General features: G+C 36.7%; 1 protein-coding gene across 5 annotated transcripts in view; it reads right to left on the bottom strand.

Annotated features, from left to right (window-relative positions):
- CLOCK (clock circadian regulator) overlaps positions 1 to 25,785 on the bottom strand; it is a 146,878-nt gene that overhangs the window by 11,544 nt on the left and 109,549 nt on the right. For 4 of the 5 annotated variants that reach the window (XM_077757762.1, XM_077757763.1, XM_077757765.1 and 1 more), the window contains 10 exons: positions 24,924 to 25,006; positions 24,614 to 24,720; positions 22,706 to 22,853; positions 22,090 to 22,165; positions 15,458 to 15,599; positions 13,215 to 13,315; positions 12,457 to 12,546; positions 9,011 to 9,163; positions 4,498 to 4,707; positions 3,521 to 3,726 (listed from right to left, as the gene is read on the bottom strand). In XM_077757762.1, the coding sequence (XP_077613888.1) occupies positions 3,521 to 3,726; positions 4,498 to 4,707; positions 9,011 to 9,163; positions 12,457 to 12,546; positions 13,215 to 13,315; positions 15,458 to 15,599; positions 22,090 to 22,165; positions 22,706 to 22,853; positions 24,614 to 24,720; positions 24,924 to 25,006 (1,316 nt within the window). The remainder of the gene's footprint in view (positions 1 to 3,520; positions 3,727 to 4,497; positions 4,708 to 9,010; positions 9,164 to 12,456; positions 12,547 to 13,214; positions 13,316 to 15,457; positions 15,600 to 22,089; positions 22,166 to 22,705; positions 22,854 to 24,613; positions 24,721 to 24,923; positions 25,007 to 25,785) is intronic. The other variant, XM_077757766.1, reaches the window with a different exon arrangement.

Here is a 25,785-nt window from a genome sequence, read left to right as displayed (position 1 = left end):
GATTCACAATAGCCAAAAGGTGGATGCAACCCAACTATCAATCGATGGATAACAAATAAACAAAATGTGATATATCATACAACAGAATATTATTTAGCTTGAAAAAGGAATAAAGTTCTAACATATGCCACAACATGGACAAACCTTGAGGACACTGTGTCAAGTGAAATGAAACAGTCACGAAAGATATGTATTGTAAGACTCATTTGTATAAGGTATCTAGAGTAGTGAAACTCATAGACTTATGTGCTTAGAAAGCAGAATGGTACGTTCTAGGAGCTAGAGGGTAGGAGGAACGGGGAGTTATTGTTCAATGGGTATAGAGTTTCAGTTTGGGCAACAGAAAAACATTCTGGAGATTAATGGTAGTGACAGTCACAACAGTATGCATGTACTCAATGCGAATGAACTGTCGAAATAGTTAACACAGTAAATTTTATGTGTATTTTACCACAATGAAAAAAGTTCTGAACATGTTAAAAAATACATTTTTTCTTTTTTATAAAATTACCAGGTACTTGGGAGTCAGATATGTGTGTCCTCCAAATCACACATCATTTTGCCAATCATGAATAAACTTAAAGCTAAGCTATCACAAGGGATTTTTTTTTTAAAATATAGTTTATTGTCAAGTTGGTTTCTACTTCAGCCTAACAAGTGCCCTCCTCCATGCCCATCACCCATTTTCCCCTCTCCCCTACCCCCCATCAACCCTCAGTTTGTTCTCAGTATTTAAGAGTCTCTTACGGTTTGCCTTCCTCCCTCTCCTTAACTATTTTTTTCCCCTTCCCCTCCCCTAGGTCCTCTGTTAAGTTTCTCCTGTTCCACATACCAGTGAAAACATATGGTATCTGTCTTTCTCTGCTTTATTTCACTTAGGATAATACCCTCGAGTTCCATCCACATTGCTATAAATGGCCAGATTTCATTCTTTCTCATTACCAGGTAGTATTTCATTGTATGTATAAACCACATCATGAGGGATTTTTAAAAACCTCCCTAGGTTTACAGAAGATATTTACACTGCAAATTGTATCTTATAAACATAAATGTAAATTAAATGACATTCCAACAGTGAATAAAAGTACTGTCAATTTATAAATTTATCAATACAGCACAGTACCTACCACATTAGAATTCACTAACATTCGCTCCCTTCCCACCTTCCTTCTTCTATGTTAATAATAAGAAAAAAACTGATGTCTGTTCAGGAAATAACATTACTTCTATTTGCCTCGTCTATGAAATGAAGTTAGCTGCTCACACTGGTTACTATAGTGAGAAAACTGAGCTGGGAACGGAGCATAACTGCACTTACAAACTGTGGAAAGTACATAATGGTGTTCAAGTTAGTACAAATGCACTTTATCATTTATGTGGTCTCCACAAGGCAGAATATGTCTAGTTTCTTGTCCTTTTTTTTCTTTTAAAATTTCAATTTTAGTTAACATACAGTGCAATATTGATTTAAGGAGTAGAATTCAGTGATTCATCACTTACATACAACAACCAGGATCTATTTTTGAATCCATACCAAGTCTTGAAAATAAAACACTCTATTTTATATATACTTCAGGGCCAAATGTATTATTCAATGCAAAAAATATGTATAGAACAAAATATTTACATATGAAGAATGATGCCCAAAGAAAAAGTAACATTTGTAAAGTGTCTAAGGTGCAGAAGTACTAAACGCTCATTTCTCTGTAATCTTAAAAGAAATAAATATCTGAATTGCCCAAACTGCTCACTGATAAAATGCGATGAGAACACTGCATCCATCTCTGGCACCAAAAGACATTCTTCAATCTACTTCTGCTTAACTCTCACTTCTATGGCTTTGTATATATTGTTCCCTCTGCCAAGAACACCGTCCTGAGACTCCCCATTACATGTACACCCAAAGCCAAACTCTCTAAGACTCAGGCCAAGTACCTCCTCTGTGAAGCTTGCCTTGACCACACTCCTCTGTTCATTGTTTGCCTCAATCCATAAACCTGCTCACTTACTCTTTCTAAAGACCTAGGAAGAAGTATTTATCATACCAGTAATACGGATCTGCTTAACTTTCTGTGGCTTCCTAGTCTGATCATTCTCTTGGGATGAGGAATGTGCCAGCCATACTCACTTTAGTAGGCACTCAAATGTTTGCGGAAATACAGATGCTCCCCTTAAAAAAAAAAGGTTCTACAAATAGTTGCTAAATTGTGTCCTCCAAAATGCATATCAGCATTCTAGATTAATGGATTTTTCCTAAGGTTTTAAAACTAGGTCTCTAGATTTCTATGGAGTACATTGATAATACCTCCTTTCAGAATGTCAGAGCTAAAAGTTGGACTTAACTTGAGGAACTGAGTTCCAAAGAGAAGCAGTGAGTTCTCCCTGCTCTCACTGCCTCTGTGATCCTGCAGCTTCATTACTCTCTGGAAATTATTGGATTTTAACAAAATCCATTACACAGTTTGATACAACAACAAAATTAGAAAAGCAGTAACCTGCTTATATTACAGTAAAATAAGTAACAAGTAAAAAATATTTAAAATAGAAGTTTTAAGATTATAGAGATCGTATAGTTGTTAAAAGACAGCTTCCCAACATATGAAATAATGGCATTTCTTCAAAATACTTTGGTTTTTTTAATTTGTTCTGAGAGAGAGAGAGAGAGAGTGAGCATGCATGTGTGCTGGGAAGAGGGGCAGAAGGAAAGAGAGAATCTTAATCCACGCTCAGTGAGGAGCCTGACAGGGGACCCTGGGATCATAATCTGAGCCAAAATGAAGAGTTGGATGCCCAACCAACTGAGCCACCCAAGGGCCCCCAAAATATTTGTTTCTATGTCAGCTATTTGGACTGCCCACTAAAATAAGTCATAAACGGCTGTTTTTCTAGAATGGCCCACAAAAGTTTAGTGCACTATAAATTTAAGGACCTGAGTTTTGAAATCAGATACTCAGGCTAAAATTCAGAAACTGCTCATCACCCCCTTAGCTACCTATAAGCCCCTGACCAAATTACTATAAACTCACTTTTTTCTTATTTGGGAAATAAAAAATCCTAATACACATTAAAAAAAAAAAAGAACTAAAGGAGATAGTGTATTTTGAGTACCTAGTACTCAACAAACTCAAGAAAGGTAAATTAGTTTTATTCCATGACATATATCAACTATGGTAGTATCCACCTTAACCCCAGTTACTGCATGAAAACTCATCATTTGTACTGCAACGATGAAAAGTTTCAGAGTCAGAGAAAGCCTGTCACAAAACTCATAAAACAGTGTGCTGTAGATACTGGACTCTAATATTTGCTGGAACATTTCTGGACAGGGAACAAAATTTGTTGTTATCCATTTATTATAAAGTCCTTAAACAATAGACATATTCTGCAATTTTATTTCTAATTCAAGAACTCTGGTGGGAGTTAGCTACATATTAAAATCATGTTTTTAAAAATCAAATTACTGTTTTCTAACTAACCAAATTTTAGAACTTTGGAACAACTCATGAAATATGACAAGCACCTTATCTGTCTGTCCTGAGTGAATGTAGTCCCTGCGGCGCTCTGGGTACTGTTTGATGCCATGCTAGATGGAAGCTGGACCATGCTTCCGGCTGCCGGCTGCGAGATCAGCATAGTGTTATACAGCGGGGTTGGGAGAGTGCTCTGTGTCTGACTAGGAAGCGAGGTTTGTTGACTGTGCCCACTCAGTACATTTTGTTGACTCTGCTAGAAAACAGAAGATTTTATAGATAAATTAAACAAAAACATTTTTTTCAGTAAATACACATCCAATATTACCATCATTCTAACAATGGCTGACAGGAAAAGAAGAGCCAGGACTTGTTATTTGGGAGAAATCTAATGCAAAGGAAAAAGACCCGTAGTAACTGGGAATGAATTAGTCTTCAATCCTTGCTTGAATATAAGGTATGACTTTAGAAAAGGTGCATGATCTTAACAGGGATGAAATAAAATATAGATGAGCAATTTCTATTAAGTGCCTGAAGTGACTGACATTAGACATCTTTACAGATTTCATTTGAAGTCTTGGGATTTACAGTCACAGATGTTTAACAATTACCTGCATCAAATTTCCTGGAATTCACATGAAATTTCCTAGACTACTGATTAAAATATCAATGTGCCCCAACTGTAAAATTTTAAAATGTCAAAATACTGAAAGCATTTAACATCAACAACTTAACAATTTTGTACAAAATATTTTAAAGATCACCCTCAAAACTAAACTTGCTATTATTTTATTTATTTATTTTTAAAGTAGACTCCAACCCCAAGGTGAGGCTGAATTCACAACCCTGACATCATGAGTCATATGCTCTACTAACCAGCCAGGGGCTACTAAACTAAACTATCTATTTATTACTGTTAAAGGTTAAAATATTCAATTATTCCAGACAGACCTTCATTTTTGTTGAAGCCATAGCATACATTTCAATCACTGAGCATTCCATAACCCACTATACTTGATACCATTACCTGACTTGATGTACTTTGTAAAGTCTGCTGTTGTATCATATGCTGAGTTGTGCCAATGTGTCCAGTGTTCATTCCACTCTGAATTTGGTTGGTTTGAATGACCTGGCCCTGCATACTTATAGGTGTGAGTTGCTGGATATTAGATGAATTTCCAGAAGAAAGTTGAACGGAACCAAAATTCAAACCAGGGGTTGACTGCTGTAAAAACATCTTTAAAAATAAAGATCACATTGAACCATGAGATCATAACCTGAGCTGAAGTCACTTAACCAACTGAGCCACCCATGCACCTCTACAAATTAAGTTTTAAAAGCAAATTATCAGGATGACCTAAGTCATTCTGAATGAATAATTAGCAATAAATAATTACTGAACATAATTCATATTCATTCTTCCAGTTATCCTAACCCTATACATGTTTCCAATGATCAGAAAAAGTGTTACAAATTACAAAACCTCTACTTGTTTGAACAGTTTATGTGTTGGGGACCACTTGTTTCATTAGCTAGCATTATTCTAGCCCAGTGCTACTCAAAGCCTGTGGACTGGAAGAGATCCAACATGGCGGAGAAGTAGGGGGGCCCAAAGTTCCTTTGTCCCTCAAACACAGTAGTTTTGAGGCCAATGAACTTTGAATTCCAAGAGTCTGGGCTGCAGAATGTCTCCAGGGACAACCTGGTTGGCCACAGGGTTACTTCAGCAAACAAATCAAAGTATATCAGGTGGAGAGTCCAAAATATCACTATGAGTAGGGAGATAAAGCAACCAGAGTCACAGCAACAGAGAGCAAGTACCACACTCCAAAAAACATCACCTAAAGGGCCAGGCCTGGATACTATATGACTCCTCTTTAATATAGTAGTGCTCACAGGTGCTGGCCACATAACAAGTTTTAAAACACATAAGGAACAGAAAACTAGCGAAAATGATGAAACGGAAGAATTCTCCTCAAAAGAAATTCCAGGAAGAAATGACAGCTAAAGAATTGATCAAAACAGATATAAACAATATAACTAAACAAGAATTTAGAATAAGTCATAAGATTAATCGCTGGGCTTGAAGAAAGCACAGAAGACAGCAGAGAATCTATTGCTGCAGAGATTATGGAACTAAAAAATAGTCATGATGTATTTAAAAGTGCTGTAAATTAGGTGCAAAATATATTAGAGGCGGTGGCAGTGAGGACTGAAGAGGCAGAGGGGAGAAGAGTTGAAATAGAAGGTAAAATTATGAAAAAAGATGAAGCTGAGAAAAAGATAAAAAAAATTCTGGACCATGAGGGGAGAGTTAGAGAGCTAAGTGACTCAATGAAATAGAACAATATCTGTATCAGAGGAGTTCCAGATGAAGAGAGAGAGAAAGGGGCTGAAGGTTTACTTGAACAAATCATAGCTGACAACTTCCCCAATCTGGGGAAGGAAACAGACATTGAAATCCAGGAGGTACAGAGAACTCCTCTCAGACATAACTTGAATCAATCTTCTGCATGACATATCATGGTGAAACTGGCTAAATACAAAGATAAGAGAGAATTCTGAAAGCAGCAGGGGACAAATGGGCCTTAACCTACAAGGGTAGACAAATAAAGGTAGTAGCAAACCTATCTACTGAAACTTGGCAGGCCAGAAAGGAGTGGCAGAAAATTTTCAATGTGCTGAATAGGAAAAATATGCAGCCAAGAATCCTTTATCCAGCAAGCCTGTCATTCAGAATAGAAGGAGAGATAAAGGTTTTCCCAAACAAAAACTGAAGGAATTCATCACCACTAAACCACCAGCCTTACAAGAGATTCTAAGGGGGACTCTGAATGCTATGTTGCAAAGACCACAAATGACCAGACACATCACTATAATCATGAAACCTACAGATAACACAATGACTCTAAATCCGTATCTTTCAATAATAACACTGAATGTAAATGCACTAAACGCTCCAATCAAAACACACAGAGTATCAGAAAGGATAAAAAAAATAAGACCCATCTATCTGCTGTCTACAAGAGACCCATTTTAGACTTGAGGACACCTTCCAACTGAAAGTGAGGAAATGGAGAAACATCTATCAAGCTACCGGAAGTCAAAAGAAAGCTGGAGAAGCCATACTTATATCAGATGAACTAGATTTTAAACTAAAGGCTGTAACAAGAAATGAAGAAGGACATTATATCATAATTATGGGGTCTATCCATCCAGAAGAACTAACAATTATAAGTGTCCATGCACCGAATTCAGATGCACCCAAATATATAAAACAATTAATCACAAACATAAGCAATCTTATTGGTAAGAATGTGGTAACTGCAGGAGACTTTAATACTCCACTTACAGCGATGGACAGATCATCTAGACAGAAAATCAATAAAGAAACAATGGCCCTGAATGACACACTGGACCAGATGGACTTGACAGATACATTCAGAACTTTTCATCCTAAAGCAGAATACACATTCTTCACAAGTGCACATGGAACATTCTCCAACATGTATCATATACTGTGTCACAAAACAGCCCTCAATAAATATAAAAGAACTGAGATCACATCATACACATTTTCAGATCACAATGCTATTAAACTTAAAATCAACCACAGGAAGTCTGGAAAACCTCCAAATGCATGGAGGTTAAAGAACATCCTACTAAAGAATGAATGGGTCAACCAGGCAATTAAAGAAGAAATTAAAAAATATATGGAAACAAATGAAAATGAAAATACAACAGTACAAACCCACTGGGATGCAGCAAAGGCATGAAGAAGAAAATATACCAATCTAGGCCTATCTCAAGAAACAAGAAAAATCCCCATACAAAATCTAACAGCACACCTAAAGGAACTACAAGCAGAACAATAGAGGCCAGCAGAAGGAGAGCAATAATAAAGACCAGAGCTAAAATAAACAATATAGAATCCAAAAAAACAAAACAAAACAAAAAAACACAAAAACAGTAGAACAGATCAATGAAACTAGGAGTTGGTTATTTGAAAAAATAAATCGATAAATCGCCGGCCAGACTTCTCAAAATGAAGAGAGGACCCAAATAGATAAAATCATGCATGAAAATGAATTTATCACAACCATTCCCTCAGAAATATAAACAATTACCATAGTATTTTTTTGGCAACAAAGTAGACAACCTGGAAGAAAAGGGCAAATTCCTAAATACCCACACATGACCAAAACTCAAAGAAATAGAAAATTTGAACAGACCCATAACTAGTGAAGAAATTGAATCAGTTATCAAAAATCTCCCAACAAATAAGAGTCCTGGGCCAGTTGGGTTCCCAGGGGAATTCTATCAGACATTTAAAGCAGAGTTAATACCTGTCCTTCTCAAGCTGTTCCAAAAAAATAGAAATGGAAGGAAAACTTCCAGACTCATCCTATGAAGCCAGCACTACCTTAATTCGCAAACCAGACAGAGAACCCATTAAAAAGGAGAATTACAGGCCAATATCTCTGATGAACATGGGTGCAAAAATTCTCAACAACATACTAGCAAATCAAATTCAACAGCTTATTAAAAGAATTATTCACCATGATCAGGTGGGATTCATTCCTGGGCCACAGCGCTGGTTCAATATTTGCAAATCAATCAACATGATACATCACATTAATAGAAGAACGGATAAGAACCATATGATCCTGTCAATAGATGCAAAGGTGTAAAAGACCTGTAAGCTGAAAACTATAGAAAAACTTATGAAAGAAACTGAAGAAGACACAAAGAAATGGAAAAACATTCCATGCTCATGGACTGGACTGGAAGAACAAATACTGTTAAAATGTCAATTCTAACCAAAGCAATCTACACATTCAATGCAATCACAATCAAAATTGCACTGGCATTCTTCTCAAAGCTAGAACAAAGAATCCTCAAATTTGTATGGAGCCACAAAAGACCCTGAATAGCCAAAGTAATATTGAAAAAGAAAACCAAAGCAGGAGGCATTACAATCCCAGACTTTAGCCTCTACTACAAAGCTGTAATCATCAGGACAATATGGTATTGGCACAAAAACAGACACATAGACCAGTGGAATAGAGAACTCAGAACTGGACCCACAAATGTATAGCCAACTAATCTTTGACAATGCAGGAAACAATGTCCAATGGAAAAAAGACAGTCTCTTTAGCAAATGGTGCTGGGAGAACTGGACAGCAACATGCAGAAGAATGAAAATGGACCACTTTCTTATACTTTACACAAAAATAAACTTGAAATGGATGAAAGACCTACATGTAAGACAGGAAACCATCAAAACCCTGGAGGGGTTTTTATTATAGTCTTTATTTTTAGTAACAAGGAGAAACAAGGATGTTGATGGAAATACTCTTAGGAATGAATCAGACTATAAATGCAATCATATTTAGTAGGTAACCAATGAGAATTTACTGAACTAAATTAATGAAATGTATCTCTTACATCTCATTTTTAATTAAGAAAAGTCAATTTTCCTAAGAAACCAAAATGTGAATGACATGCTTTGTTTGTATTCAAATACAATAATAACTTACCTGCAGCCCTTGACCATGGACCATTTGAAGCTGTTCTTGAATTTTTCTTAGTTCTTCTTGTTGTCGATGAATGTTTGCCTCTATCATCCGTGTCCGTTGCTCTAACTGGTCTTTTAGATGCTGCATGGCTCCTAATTGAGCTGAAAACTGAAACTGAAGTCCCATTTTTGGAAAAAGTGTAACATATTTTAGAATCACTTATCTTCATAAGTGTGCAGTGTGAAAAATAAACGTGTATATCATGAACTAAGGATGTTATGCCAATTATTAATACATTGCCTCTGGCTCCTAATTTACCCACCTTTGCTTAGCTTTGTGCTACTGGAGCTCAACCCTGTAAACATTCTTCTTTGTCAGTGGATGCAAATTTAGTCATGTCAGTAGATGTATCCAGAGGGATACTGCAAAGGGAGGTGGCTTTCCAGCAAGTCCCACTGACATCCTTAGGGAAAGCTCCCCAACAAATTTTGCTGGTGCCCCAGCAGATGGTTTCCTGCCCTCCAGACCTGGTCCCTGGCACCTCAGTGAACCTCCCTCTCCTCCAGTGGCTACAGCCACACCAGCCCCAATGGGAAGTGAGTTTCAACCTGGCCTGGAGAAAGAAGAGTTTAGGAGGTTGGAAGAGTTTTCCAAGTTGTTCTTTCTTTGCATGCTGTACTCTCCTTTTCAATTATGATTGGTGACTGCTCCCTACATCCCATTATCCCTGTATTCTTTAGAATTTCCTGTTACCAGTTAATAATTTTTTATATTAACCCTATTCAAATTTCTGGTATGGCTTCTGACTTCTGGCTTTCTAAACTGGCATTAGAAAACCAGAGATCATATTGTGGCTCTACCATTTCCTAGAACAAGTTACTTAAGTTACCATTTAACAAATGAAAAAGTAGTCTGTTTTCAGGGCTATTCATATCACATTCTGTTATCCCTACAATGCTCTCTTTATACACAATTGAAGGTTATAAAAATCTAACGGATAATTAACCATGTTTTTACTCATATCTTCTTTTTCTTAATTTTTCTTTGTTTATTTTGGAGACAGAAAGAGCATGAGCAGGGGAGGGGCAGAGAGAGAGGGAGGGGACACTGAATTCGAAGCAGGCTCCAGGGTCTGAGCTGTCAGCACAGAGCCCAACACCGCACTCGAACTCACAAACTGTGAGATTATGACCTTGAGCTGAAGTTGGTTGCTTAACCGACTAAGCCACCCAGGGACCCCTCCTATTTTCTACTGAAACTATTCTCAGACAAGTACAAAATGTAGGCTTTTAAAGACTAAGCAATTATGAATGAGTAAGTGCAGACATGAATGAAAATACAGTTATTCTACTTTCAGGATTTTCAATCTTATTTCACTATGTTTTACTTGAGTCATAAGCAGCTTTTATTTACTACTGCTTGAAATTTAGCCACACTTAGTGACTCATCACTTAGGTCTATATAGGCTCATTTAATTATTTCTATGAATATTTAGCATAGGATATAGTATATCAGAAAAAAATTTAATTTACTGGAAATGTGCGTTAATCTTAAAATAGCCTCCCACAGTGAACTGCATCTAAAAGTGAGAAATGCCCTCCCAAAAACTTTTTTTCCTCTATCTTCAAAAGTTTCTGCTGAGGATACTGAATATTACTTTTCAAAAAGTACACAACTCAGACTTCTAAAGTTGACAATAATCGTATCTTACATTAGATTACACCAGGTATGAGAAAACATTACCAATTTGTACCTCAGCTCTCTTATGTCTCTTAAAAATATTCAAAATGTTTTATTTATGTCATATAAATATATTTTATCCTAACAAAAGTTATTTATGCCTTTGAGTAAACTTTATATTGTCATTACTTAAAGGATTTCTTGCAATCCTATAAACGCAAATAGTAAGATACAAACAGAGAAGGCCGAAAGGCAGAACAACAGGAAATAAAATCTTAGAACTAAGAGGGGCAAAGTGTTTGGCTTTATCACTCAATAAAATATGAGGTCTGAATATTTATTAAAATTTTTGATATAGGTATTATTAAATTTTATTAAAATATCCCTTTTTAAAAATTTTTAAAAATGTTTATTCATTTCTGAGAGAGAGTGAGCGAGCGAGCAAGCAGGGAAGGGTCAGAGAGAGAGACAGAGAGATACAGAATCTGAAATAGGCTCCAGGCTCTGAGCTGTCAGCAGAGAGCCCGATGTGGGGCTTGAACCCACGAACCATGAGATCATGACCTGAGCCAAAGCCGGACGCTTAACCAACTGAGCCACACAGGCGCCCCTAAAATATCCCTTTAAAATGTTAAGAAACAGTCATCCAGTATCTTGAGATTAGTGAACTAATAACATTGAAAGTATTTCTAAATATTTACATAACAAATCTGTTAACCTTCAGAATAAAATGCACTTGAGGACTATAAAAACTATTGCAACTACAGATAATATTTAAGCACCATATATAATGATATGTTATGGGGAGTCAGGATTATGGTGTTTAGGTAACTTACAACATTGTCAATATACCTGTACAGGTGTCATATAATAACTAAAATTATATATAATTTAAATAATAACCACGTAAGATAAACGTATTTCTAGAAAAATGTTTTTACTTATTCTTAACTATCATTTGTTGAAATACTCTTTTAAGTCAAGGTACATTTAACACGAAAGAAAACAGCCTGGTTAATTTTTACCACTACCTAGTATTTTTAATGTGTTTGAGGCACTGAATGAATACAGAGTCATGAATTACAAGTTAGGAATTTCTAATCAAAAGTAACTTAGTGTCAATTTTGTACTACTTCTTCGTCTTGCTAATTTCTATATTTAAGCCTCCTTCAGGACTGAGCCCAAGCAAACATTTCTTCCAGAAAGTTTTCATTTACTTCCTCAGGCTGCATTAAGAGTCCATCTAATGTGCTCACATGTCAGCCTACATACCTTGGGCAGGCTATACAATACTGCACTGTAGTTATCTGTCATTCCTTCTAGGTATAATAATGTCTTACAGTATATATATTAGTATTGCTAGTACCTGCAATATCTCAAGAACTCAATAAGTGCCCTATATATGAGTGAATATATGAATAAAATTACTTGATTCTTCCAATATCCCATAGGAGGAACAAAATGAACAGCTATATTTCATCTTTAATATCTATTTCTATCTGTAGTGTCTCTCAGTGGGGGTGTTATAGCATATTAAGCAGGATAATTCTTTGTTGTACAGAACTGTCATGAATCCTCCAAGACAACTAGCATCCCTAGCCTATGAAGGGCCAGTGGTACCCCATAATCACTGACAATCAAAAATATCCCCCAGACATTATAAATGCCCACAGATGAGATTCATTGCTCTAAAAGTATATCTTTTAAAAAAATCTCTTTTAGCTTAAAAACCATTGATCATTTTAAAATACTCAACTGTTTCAAACAAACAAACAAACAAAAAATACCTGGGACATGCCTTGTGGAATTGGTAAATTTGCAGTTTGAGACATCACTGGTTGTGTTAACGACTGACCAAGAGACTGGGAATTTATGGACTAGGAGCAAAATAAAAAATAATGAGTGACAATTATACCCATCCACAAGTAGTTTCACCAGAAATACCACCATGGCATCTTTATAACTGAATTACAATTTGCCTCATGCATTTTAAGCCAAGTACAGGCATGCATGTTTCCCCCTCGACCCTGGATACACCTATTCCCTATGTATCCTGTATCTTCTAAGACATCTGCCACATTACCTTGCATGGGCTCTCAGTAAAAGTTAAATGACAGAACTGAAAGCGATTGGTATTAGAAATTAAAAAAAAAACGGCTTTTTTTTTTTTTTTTTTATCTTTGGTGGTGGGAAGAAAGGGAGAGAGAAGCTCTGCGTTGACAGCACAGAGGGGCTCGATCTCATGAACCATGAGATTATGAGTTGAGTCAAAATCAAGAGTCGGACACTCAAATGACTGAACCACCCAGGTGCCCCAATTAACTTTTACTAACTAAAAAAAATATCTAATGTTTTGCCTGTAAAAAATCAAGAGCATATGTTTGAGAACTACTTCACAAAAAGGAAAGATCTTGAGCGTTATTTATCAAAAGTCACGTTGGTCTTTATAGAAAGGGATAACAAATTAATGAATTTTAAAGATGTGGGTGATTTTTTTTCCCTTTTAATAACTCTGTATTCAGAAGAATACTAACTGAAGAGTTACCTGACTACTAAATGAGGACCTCCTTGGTGCCATCTTTTCATGAGCTGGTAAATGCGGTCTGGGAGGAGTGCTAGTATCTGTTGGGATCTTTGTTGGTGTTGCTGATGTCAGTCAACAAAAACAAAACAGTGTTAGTACTTTATAAAATAAAATTTCCAAAGATTAATCTCAAAATGGATTTCAGTGAATAAAAATCATCTTTAAGTTATTTTTCTAAATTATTTAGTAAAAGTGAAGTCTAGGACAATAAGATGGCTCATTTAAATTACTTTTTTCTTAAGAACAAAGTAAATATTTGAAACAGGAAAACTTTAAATTTAAAAATGGTTACTACTCCTATAACTCAATATAAAAAAACCTAATAACTCAATTAAAAAATGCCTTAAGGACTTGAATATAGACATTTCTCCAAAGAAGACCTACAAATGGCCAACCAGCATATGAAAAAATGGTCAACACAACTCATCATCAGGGAAATGCAAATCAAAACTACAATGAGATACCACTTCATACCTGTCAAGGTGACTATTATCAAAAAAAGAAAAAAGTGCTGCCCAAAATGTGGAGAAATTGGAACCCCTGTACCGTTAAAATTAGTGGAGCTGTGAAATGGTACAGCCACTGTGGGAAACAGTAATAACTAAAAAACTAAAAATAAAACTATCACATGTGATCCAGCTATTCCATATCTGGGTATCTACCCAAAAGAACTGAAATCAGGATCTTGAAGAGATATCTGCATTCCTATGCTCACTGCAGCACCATTCACAATAGACATGATGTGGAAACAATCTAAATGTCTACTGACAGGTGAATGGAAAAACAGAATGTGGTAATATACATACAGTGGAATACTATTCAACCTTAAAAAAGGATGGAAATTTGCAAGATATACAACATGGATGAATCTTGAGGACATTATGCTTAATGAAATAAGCCAATGATGAAAAACAAGTACTGCATGACTCCCTTATATGAGGTATCTAAAATAGGCAAATTCATTGAATCAAAGAGTGGAACGGCACTTGCCAAGGGTTAGGCACACAGAAGGAAATAAGGAGTTACTAATCGATAACGTCTCAATTTACTACAATGAATAAGTTCTAGAGATCTGCCCTACAACACTGTACTTACAGTCAACAATAGTGTATTATATGGTTACATATTTAAGAGGGCAGATCTCATTTTAGTGTTCTTCCTGCAGTAAACTAAAGGTTTACTTTAGGTTTCAGGTAACCGTATAGATTTTGAGGTTTAACAATGCATTCCTAATTTTACATTCATCACTATGCTAATGAGTATGTACTGCTTTACAACTGATGCATTTTGTACCTCACTCCATTAAAAGTATAACATAAAAGTGTAAGTTCTCTTTTACAAAAAGCTACAAAGGAGAAACTTTTTTCCCTAAGATTTCAGGAATTCTAGGTTTAACCTCTTTAATGTTCTATGCATGGCGTTGAGTGGTTCCAACAAACTCCTTTTCCTTACGTAGTTTTAATGCTCTGGGAAATGAAAGTGTTCAACTCTTTAAACAAAAAAATAAAAGGTTACTAATTCAATGATAACTATGCAAGTCATCATTAAAAACAAGAACTAAAAAAAAAAAAACTTTTAGAGAGCAAACTTAAAGAACACTGACTGGTTCTACCAGTAAAAAAGGAATAAACTGCTCTGCTTTGTTTTTTGAGGGCTGATTAAAAGCAATGTAATAATACCAACAGTACTACCTAAATATTTCACAGGCTACTTTAGAAACAATTCTTTGTTAAATGTGAGCAACGTGCCTATTGCTCACTGGAAAAGTTAACAGATTTCAGAAATGTAAAACTAATCATTTTAAGAGCATTTTCCCCATTTTTCCCCCTGCCTTCCCTTTGGCAACCAGTCTGTTCTCTATATTTAAGAGTCTAGTTTTTTGTCTGTTTTTTTCCTTTATTCATTTGTTTCTTAATCTGGTGGAGGGGATTAAGAGTATAATCATCGTGATGAGCACTAAATAATGTATAGAAATGTTAAAACATTATACTCAACACCTGAAGCTAATATAACATTGTTAATTATACTTGAATTAAAAAATAAATTTAAAAAGAGTATTTCTAGCTTTTTAACAAACAATACTACAATAAATCTTTCCATGTGAAAAAATAATAAAAGTAGCATTTGATGAAAAATGCTGACACCACTAACAATTTAGAAACTCTCTCTTGAGAGAAAGTCTGCTCTCAAGATAGGGTACTCACAGGAAGGGTCTGAGACTGCTGTGTGAGATGATTTTCTTGAACTCCGGGAGGAAGCAGAAGGGGTTGGGCTGTGATCAAACCTTTCCAAGGCTTCTTTGAGACTGACTGTGTTTATACGATTATCAGACCCAGAATCTTGGCTCTAAGGAGACAGAGTAAAATAAATGTTTTCCTACAGTTTAGTTCAAATATCCCAAATTAGCAATATAACCACTGGCTACTTTTCCTTCCCCAAATCAGTTTTTACCCACAACAAGGCAAAGGTAACTGTGTAATATTTACCTGTGTAATATTAGGTAAAGAAACTGTTTTCTAGCCAGAAATTTTTGACTTCATTCTCTATTTATAGAAACAGATATTAACTTCTACCATACACAAAAATTAACTCACATGGATCAAAGACCTAAACGTAAAAGCTAAAACTTTTGGAAAAAAAGGGGGAAAAGCTTTATGACACAGGATTGGGTAATGACTTCTTGGATGTGACACTAAAAACACAAGCAACAAAAGTGCATCAAACGACACTACAAACACACTGGAAAGGCAGCCCATGTTGTGAAAACATTCACAAACATGTTTCTGATAAGGAATTAACAGCCAGAAAACATAAAGAACCTATAACTGAATAGCAAACCTCACCCCAAACAATCCAATTAAAAAACAAGGTCTTGCATAGATATTTCCCCAAAGAAGATACACAAATGGCCAATGAACACATTGAAAAAATACTCAAGGCACATGATGGCTCAATCTGACACTTGATTTCAGCTCAGGTCATGATCTCAGTTCCTAAGATTGAGGCCCATGTGAGGCTCTGCCCAGTCAGCCTTCTCTCTCCCTTTTTCTCAGTCTCTCTCCAACTCGTGCACACACTCTCTCCCCCTCTCTCTTTCAAAATGCAAAAAAAAAATAGAAAAGATGCTCAATGTCACTAATCATTAGGGAAATGCAAATTAAAGCAGAGATACCACTTTATAACCATGAGGACTATTATTTAAAACAAAAACAAAACAGAAAATCACCAGTGTTCACTAGGATAAATTGGAACCTTTGTACACTGCTGGTGAAAATTTAAAATAGTGAAGCTACTATGGGAAACAGTATGATGGTTCCTCAAAAACTTACAGATTTACTACATGATCTACTAATTCCATTTCTAGATATGTACTCAAAAGAATTGAAAACAGAGACTCAAATAGGTATTTGTACACCCATGTTCATAGCAGCATGGTTCACAACAGCCAAAAGATGGATGCGACCCAAGTGTCCATTGCTAGATCAATGGATAAACAAAATGTGGCATACACATACAACGGAATATTATCTACCACATCAAAATCTCCTGTATTCTCAACCTCATCTCTGAACATCCATTTGCTTGGCTTGCTCTAATTAAAAGCTAGATGTCTATAGAAAACGCCACTTCCTTGTAGGACTTTTAAGTGGTGGCTATTTTCTTTTACAACCTTCAGATTGCTGCTCTGGAGGGGAACAGAAGTCCTTCTCCTATTCTTTCCACAACTTTCCCCTTTTCTCCTTTTCCAAAACTCACAGCCAGAATCTCACATTATCATAATATGGCTATCTCTCATTGGTACAGTTATCTACTGACCCTACGGTGGCTCCTCACTAAGCACCTGTATTAAAATTTCTGCTCCTGGCTAAATCTACCCTCAACTAATTCTTAATTCCACTGTTATCAACATCAGTATCAATTCACAGCTCCTCATCATGTCTTCTCTCTTCCTTGATGCCTTCTTCGAAGAAGATCTTGATTTCCACCTGTCCTCAGTCACTCGTTCCTACAGTCATATCCTAGACCTTGTCATTACCGATAAGATTAACCTTACAGGGTGCCTAGGTGGCTCAGTCAGTTAAGCATCTGATTCTTGATTTTGACTGAGGTCATGATCTCGCAGTTCATGAGATCGAGCCCCTGTGGGCTTGCAGTGTGGAGCCTGTTTGGGATTCTCTTTCTTTCTCTCTCTCCCTCTCTCTGCCTCTCTCCCCACTTGCATGTATTCTCTCTCAAAATAAAGGTTTTTTGTTTGTTTAAGAATAAACTTTCCATAATCTCAGTTTCAAAGATCCTCCTGTTCAACGACCATTTCTTATTCTCTTCGGTATCTCAACTCCAATAATCCATTAATGGAACATAAAATACAATGATTAAACCACATTTTCACAAACAGTCTCTCATTTTATATCTTCTCTCCCCTCTTTACCAAGTTTAAATTCATAGTTAATCATCATAACCACACATTTACAGGTATCATCAACTCTCTTGCTCCTAATCTCCCTTTACCACACTCCCTTGGAAAAATCCCAATGCTGTTTAAATCCAATTTTTAATCTATTCCATGCCTGTTCACTTTCCTACGCTCCTAGAAAATAAAAAAATTTTTAAATGTTTGAGAAAGAGAGCGAGAGAGAGAGCACATATTCAAGAGTAGGGGAGGAGCAGAGAGAGAGAAGGAGACACAGAATCCGAAGCAGGCTCCAGGCTCTGAGCTGTCAGCACAGAGCCTCACATGGGGCTCATGAATCCTGAGATCATGACCTGAGCTGAAGTCGGATGCTTAACTGACTGCGCCACCCAGGTGCCCCTCCTAGAAAATAATTTAATGTTTGCTCCACTCTTTTCAAACCTCCAACAACTCTTCTAACCTCACTCTTTGGTTACTCTGCTTCCTGATTCACTGTTGAGCATTGCTTATAAGCTCCTACTATTTTTTTTTTTTAATGGATAGATGGGATCTAGTTTAATGGCAATTTTTGTTAAATATAATTTATTGTCAAGTTGGTTTCCATACAACACCCAGTGGTCATTCCAACAAGTGCCTTCCTCCATGCCCATCACCTATTTTCCCCTCTCCCCCACCCTCCATCAACTCCCAGTTTGTTCTCAGTATTTAAGAGTCTCTTATGGTTTGCCTTCCTCCCTCTCCTTAACTGTTTTTTCCTCCCCTTCCCCTCCCCTATGGTCCTCTGTTAAGTTTCTCCTGTTCCACATATGAGTAAAAACATATGGTATCTGTCTTTCTCTGTGTGACTTATTTCACTCATATAAACTCCTACTATTAATATCAACCTACCAAGCAACATCTGTCCTCATATATTCTGCCTTTCTTTATGTCACTACAGATCAGGGGTCAGCAAATGCTCTCTGTGAGGGTCAGAGAGTCAATATCATAGGCTTTGAGGGCCGCAAAGTCTCTGCTGCAACTACTCAACTTGCTGTTGCAGCACAAAAGCAACCACAGGCAGGGGCTCCTGGGTGGCTAAGCTGGTTAAGCATCCAACTTCGGCTCAGGTCATGATCTCAGGATTCATGAGTTCGAGCCCTATGTCAGGCTCTGTGGTGACAGCTCAGAGCCTGGAGCCTGCTTCGGATTCTGTGTTTCTCTTCCTCTCTCTGCTCCCCCTCCCGCCTTTGCACTGTCTCAAAAATAAACTTTAAAAAAAATTTTTTTTAAAAAGCAAACATAGGCAATATATACATGATTGAGTGTAGCTATGGAAATCTGATGATATAATTTTCATGTGTCACAAACACCATTCTTCTTTTGATTTTTTTCAATCACTTAAAAACACGTGGAAACCATGCTTTTAGCTTGTGAGTGTTACAAACCAGGCAGAGAACCGGATTTGACCTAAAGGTCATAGTCTGCCAAACCTCTCTATCATTGAATGATCTTTCCGCTAACTAAGCCTAATCTGTCCACTTGTGGACTGGATCCCATCTTCTCTCACCTGCTCAAGAACTTTGCTCCAGCATTTTTTTCTCTATCTCAATCAGTAATTCTCTCTCCATCAGACCATTCTTATCAGTATACAAACATGCTATTACTTCTCCCACCTTAAAAAGCAAAAACTGCTTTTAAGCCTACTGTTCCACTCCTCTTTATAGGAAAACCTTCCCTACTCATGGTCTCTAATTAATTACCCTTGTCCCAGAAAATTCTCTCTTGGGGCACCTGGGTGGCTCAGTCAGTTGAATGTCCAGCTTTGGCTCAGGTCACAATCTCGCAGTTTGTGGGTTCGAGCCCCGTTGTTGGGCTCTGTGCTGACAGCCAGCTCAGAGCCTGAAGCCTGCTTCACATTCTGTGTCTCCCTCTCTCTCTGACCTCCCCTGTTCATGCTCTGTCTCTCTCTGTCTCAAAAATAAACTATAAAAAAAATTTTTTAAAAATTCTTTTTTAAGTGCACTCTAATCAGGCTTTCACTCATATTATTATTCCACCCAACCTCTTTTTTTTTTAATAGTTTATTGTCAAGTTGGTTTCCATATAACACCCATTGCTCATCCCCATCAGTCCTCAGTTTGTTCTCAGCATTCAAGAGACTCCCATGGTTTGCCTCTCTCCCTTTCCCCCACCATTTCCGCCCTTCTTCTCCCCCTTGTTCCTCCGTCAAGTTCCTCCTAATCCTCCTATACGTGCAAACATGTGATATTTGTCCTTCTCTGCCTGACTTATTTCGCTCAGCATAACACCCTCAAGGTCCATCCATGATGCTACACATGGCCAGATTTCATTCTTTCTCATTGCCATGTAGTATTCCATGGTATAGATAAGCCACATCTTCTTGATCCATTCGTCCATTGATGGACACTTAGGCTCTTCCCATGTGTTGGCTATTGTGGAGAGTGCTGCTGTGAACACTGGGGTGCACGTGCCCCTATGCATCAGCACCCCTGTATCCCTTGTCACCTAACCTCTTCTTATCGATCAATGAATACTTGTTAAACTCAGTGCACACTTCTCAGTGCTCATCTAATTTAACCTATTTTAGCTGAATCTGACAAAGGTGACTGTTCACTCCTCATGGGCATACTTTTTCTTGGCTTCTTGGACAACTCGCTTTCCTGGTTTTATTCATACCTCACTGGATGTTTCCCTTCAGTCTCCTCTGTGATTAGTTCTTCCTTGTTTCTTTCACATCTTAATAATAGAGTGCTCCAGTGCTTAGCCCTTGGTCTCTCTCACTCTCTTTCCATTCATTCACTTGGTGATCATATTTGAATTCATGACCTTAAAACCCACCCACAAATTAAAGTTTCTCAAAAATCTCTGTCAAGTGGACCTCTTCCCTAACTCCAGAATTGTGGTGGCCAAAAGAAAACACAAGACATATGTGGAGTATACTTTGGAAGTAGGGCTAGTTTGATTTACTAGGATTGGACACTGGCATGAGAGAAAAAGCAGCAGCAAGGAGGAACAATTAATTACTTAACTTTCTATAACTGTCCTAAATTCAAAAGAACTCTAGATTTAAGCACTTTTCTCAGAAAATGTGTTTTACTAAAATATACTGGATCTTCTTCCTCTAAGTATCAAAGCCTCTTTGAAATAACTTTCACATGGGATCCATGATTGCAGAAAACTTCTCTGGGTTATTCACTGCTGTATTATGAGCATCTAGAGCCATGTCTAGTACCTTCTGGCTTTTAACTTGTGGAAAGTATGTAATAAGGTTTGTTGAAAAACTGAGTAATACTCCCCATATTAACCCTGGCATGCTACTTATTTAACTCATTTTTTATTGTTGATTCTTTTCATTCCACTGTTTTCTGTGGGTCAAAGACAACTGTTGTGGGGAACTTCTGACCTACCTCAAATGGATCCCCACTTCCTGGTATTCACCACCTTGTATAATCCTTCCCCTTTAGTATACGCTGAACCTAGTGATTTGCTTCTCATTAACAGACAAAAATGATGGGATATTACTTCTGTGATTAGGTTACAAAAGGCTCTGACTTTCATCTTACTGTCTTTCTCTCTCCCTGGATCTCTTACATGCTTCCTCTGATAGAAATGGCTACCTGGAAATGAACTGAAGGTTGTCTCAGGCCGTTAGCCAGCAAACCAAGACACTCAGTCCAACTGCTCATGAGGACCCTCATCCTTCTGACAACCACTGAGTGAGCCTGGAAACAAATTCTGCCCGAGCTGAACCTTGAGATGACTGTGGCCCCAGCAGACAGGTTGACTATAGCCTTGTGAGAAAACCCTGGGCTGACACCTTGATTGCAGCCAAATGACCAATTATAAGCAGAGGTCCAATCTAAACTGCACCTAGAACTCTGACCTATGGAACTATGAGATAATAAATGTGTATTATTTTATATCATTAAGTTTTTTACACAACAACAGGTACCTAATATACTATACTTATACCTGACATAAAGAAAAGAGAAACCAGATTTCAAATTCTGACTATAGCTTCCAGCCATATGTCTTTAGGGAAGGCTTCCCCTGACACCCACTAAAACCTCAGTGTCAACATTTTCAAGACAGGATTATTACCTAAAAGATAAGGATGTCTCAGGAATAAGTGATATTTCATAATTCATATAAAGAACCTAGCCAGAGCCTTGCACATTGCAGGCAATTAGTAAGCAGTAGTTTAAATGTGAGATCATACATGTCTCTCACTAAATAGGAGGCCTTTCAAATCTTTTTTAGAAGAAGATCAGGTTTTAAAATGTTAAAATTAAAAAAAGTAAAATATAACTATATTCCTGTCACAAGTGAAGAAATGAAACATTTGAAAAATAATCTTCCTATAAATTATTGAGTCTTGCCTTTCATTAGGAAGAAATATTTTTTTTTAAACTGTAAGATACATACTTTGTCAGCAGCTGTCTCAGGAAGAGACTCTTCAATGCCAAGTTCCCGTCGTCTTTCAGCCCTAACTTCTGCATAACTACAAATGGGAAAAAATATAATTTTAGTGCCTAATCATTTGTTTACAATACTGCAGAGCTGCACTGCTTGTTTGTTACGGGGTCTTACTTATTCACCAGGGACTCCAGACTATTTGCTATGCACTGTACAATCCTAGAACACATCTATAGTTTCTATCTTAATCTAGGTATCTCAGAGTTTTTATATGCTGCTGTAAAGGATTTGTAACTACACAGTACTTAAGAAGAATTTAAAAAAGGAAAAGTACGTTGATCTACTCCAGTGTTCCTTTTACATGACTGACTTCAGTACATAAAAGATAGTTACAATTTCTGCTCTAAAACATAATACAATACCTGTATTCTATTTCTATATAATGCCTGTAAGTAGATTTAATAAAACTAATGCCTGTAAGTAGATTTAACAAAATTTTAATGAAAACATGTATCAAAAATTAGGAAAAAGATCACTGTAACTCTTAAGTCATGCCTAAAAGTTTCATTGCCAATATCACTATCAGTGTTTCTATAATTCAGAAATTCTATAAAAGAATTATTACCTTACTACGGTGTGAGTACAAACAATAAATTCTGGCCTGGAATTCCACTGATGATAAGTAATATAATAATGAGTCTGAAGCCAAATCCACTGTTGTCCCTTGGTGAGGAATCTATAATAACATGATTTGCCTTTCCCATACTGCATTACTAAGAATAAAAGAGAAATATATTTATTGATTCATATCATTAGTTATGAACCTGGTTTTTAACTAGCATTTACATCTAAATCTACATTGACAATTCAATGGCTTTTCAGTAACATATATATCAGTTGTAAGAAAATGTTACTCTACAGAGACACCTTAAGGTCCCAAGCAATTACCACAGTGCCCAGCTTAGAGCCAGTTACTGCTGATCTCAGATGCTTTTCACACACAATAAATAAATAAACATTTAGGAATAAAGCATTCACATACTGACTTCCTCCTACCAACAGATAATGAAGAGCAATAAGTGATCACATTTGAGTTTTTCCCCCACAGGTATCTTGGCAGGTACAGTATCTTTGAATCATTTAATTAAAAACTTTAACCAAAATCAGAGTAACTTAATTGTTTCAAGTAACTGATAGCTACAGTATTTCCCAAAACATTCTCTGTAGGTTGTAAGTTCTGAAGCCTTTTAACAGATACTAAGCAAAAAAGGAGTTCTGTGGCTAAATTAATTTGGGGAACATTGTTAAATAGTTTTATTCAGTCTTTCTTCTCAAAACCTCTAGTATGCTAATTTAGGTCATGATTCTGGGGTTGGGGAGGTGGTAGGGATTAATTATGAAGTGCTTCCTCGTCTTCCTTGACTATGAAATCCATTTTTAAGGGACTGGGATTCAGTGAAACAAACCTTAGGAAATGCCAGTCAGGAATCAATCAATCAATCCCTTTCTCTCTCTCATCATGAGGAAACTAAGGTCTACAAACTTTAAACTGCTTGTCTACAATTATCCAGCTAGTCAGTAGAAGTGTTAGATCTTTTCAATACATCATAGAGCCTAGGGGCCCTACCATCTGGAGCGCATAATGGGTTTTTTGTGCTGAAATAACTTTACTCTGAAATCTCCCATTTAGTGGATGCTGTTATATAACATGCCTTATTTTCATACAGAGGCTTACTAGATCAGCCTAAGACATCATGAAAGTATCTTAAATATCTAATTAAGCTGTAGAGGACATTCCAAGAGGTAGGATTTGGGGAGGAGAATCGGAGAAGCAAATAAAACTTACCATTAAAACAAACTTCTGAAACAAAGAAGGAAGAGCATGTGGAAAGGAGATAGGTCTAGACTCTAAACCTGTCTCTGCCACCAATGAATTGTGGGATTGCAAATTATTTAGCCTTCCTGTGTCTCAGTTTGCTCATGGATACAATAACAATATCTACCTCCCAGAACTGTGGTGATGAATAATGGAGATACAGTACATAAACTGTTTAGAAGAGTGCCAGCCAGGCACAAGTTGTTAATGTCCTTGCTGCTAATAAGCATAACAGCAGGTAACATTAAGCACTCACTATGGGCTTTCTAAAAGTTTCTTTAAATGTGTACCTACCTCCTGAGCAAACTTACATGCCTGAAATAAAAATTTATGCAATAGTATTCTAATATTTTGATATACTATCCCAATCTTACTCCAGATATAGAACTTATACACTTCAAAAACAAGGTTTATTAGATGGCATATTAGAAACCTATACTTAGCATTATAGACTGAAATATGTAAAACAGGAACAAGCTTAATTTAAATTTGATCTAGGATTCATACTGGATTGGTTATAAAGTGAAATCTTCCAATATTTTTCAAAAATACAGAATCTTACAAGTTTGCATTTTTCCACCATATTCTATTGATAACATTACTTACTTATTAGAATAAAAGCAGTTACTATCACCAGAAATATTAAAATCTACTTACAGTGCTCATGGCATTTTGCCAAATTTTCTAGGTCATCCACATGATAGTAATCATAGCCTGATGTTCCCAGAACTTCAAATGGCAAATATCCTATTATAGGTGGTGCCCTAAATCACATATAAAACAATCGTTATTATAACTTTTTCCATAATAAGAAATATCTCAACTAGAAATTCGTTTTGGGAGAACTCTTTACTTTTTGAAAGATGGATAATGGATTTGAACATTTGATTAAGTGTGTCCTTGAAGCCCATTAATTTCAAGAATTATATGACAATTAGCTTTTAATGGAATTTAAAAATAAAATTACCTGTGATCTAGAAATAGGAACTTCCATTCTAAACTATGTCTAGATGTAAACTCTTCATTAGGTTCTTCAACAGTGCACATTTCCTACAAGTAAATTCATAATTAAAATTTAGAAATACTGTTGTGTCACCACTCTGAAGATTCTTGAGACAGGAACAAACTTGGCTAGTGAGACGAGGAGAGGAGGGAGGCCAAAAGAGGGGTAGGCTAGGCTGGGCCCAGCTTGGGTGGGCCTTTGGGTACCATGGTAAAGAGTATGCTTTTGCCTTTTTTCCTCTGAGCGTGACAGGAAACTAGTGTTTTTAGAAGATCGAGGGACTCTGATTTATCTTTTAAAAAAGATCACTCTGGGGGCACTTCAGTTGTTCAGCTGGGATTAAGGCCTGACTCTTGATTTCTGCTCAGGTCATGATCTCATGGTTTGTGAGATCAGGCCCCGTGTCCAGTTCTGTGCTGACAACGTGGGTCCTGCTTGGGAATCTCTCTCCCCCTCTCGCTCTGCTCCTCCTCCCTCCCAAAATAAATAAATACACATTAAAAAAAAAAAAAGAAATATTGTTGTGTCCTTAGAAGAATTTTAAATATTGTTAGCCATAAAAGTCATTATTAGAATTATGAACAATAACCAAACTATGGAAAGAGCCCCAACGTCCACTGACTGAAGAATGGATAAAGAAGAGGTGGTGTGTGTACACATACACACACACCATGGAATGTTAGCCATCAAAAGGAAGGATATCTTGCCATTTGCAATGACATGGATAGAGCTAATGTATTACATTAAGTGAAGTCAGTCAGACAAATACCATAAGATTTCACTCCCAGGTGAAATTTAAGAAACAAAACAGATGAGTATAGGGGAG

Source organism: Crocuta crocuta, unplaced genomic scaffold (assembly GCF_008692635.1).
Source record: "Crocuta crocuta isolate KB4526 unplaced genomic scaffold, BGI_CrCroc_1.0 scaffold282, whole genome shotgun sequence".
NCBI classification, from domain to species: Eukaryota; Metazoa; Chordata; class Mammalia; order Carnivora; family Hyaenidae; genus Crocuta; species Crocuta crocuta.
This window is presented reverse-complemented; position numbering and strand designations above follow the sequence as displayed.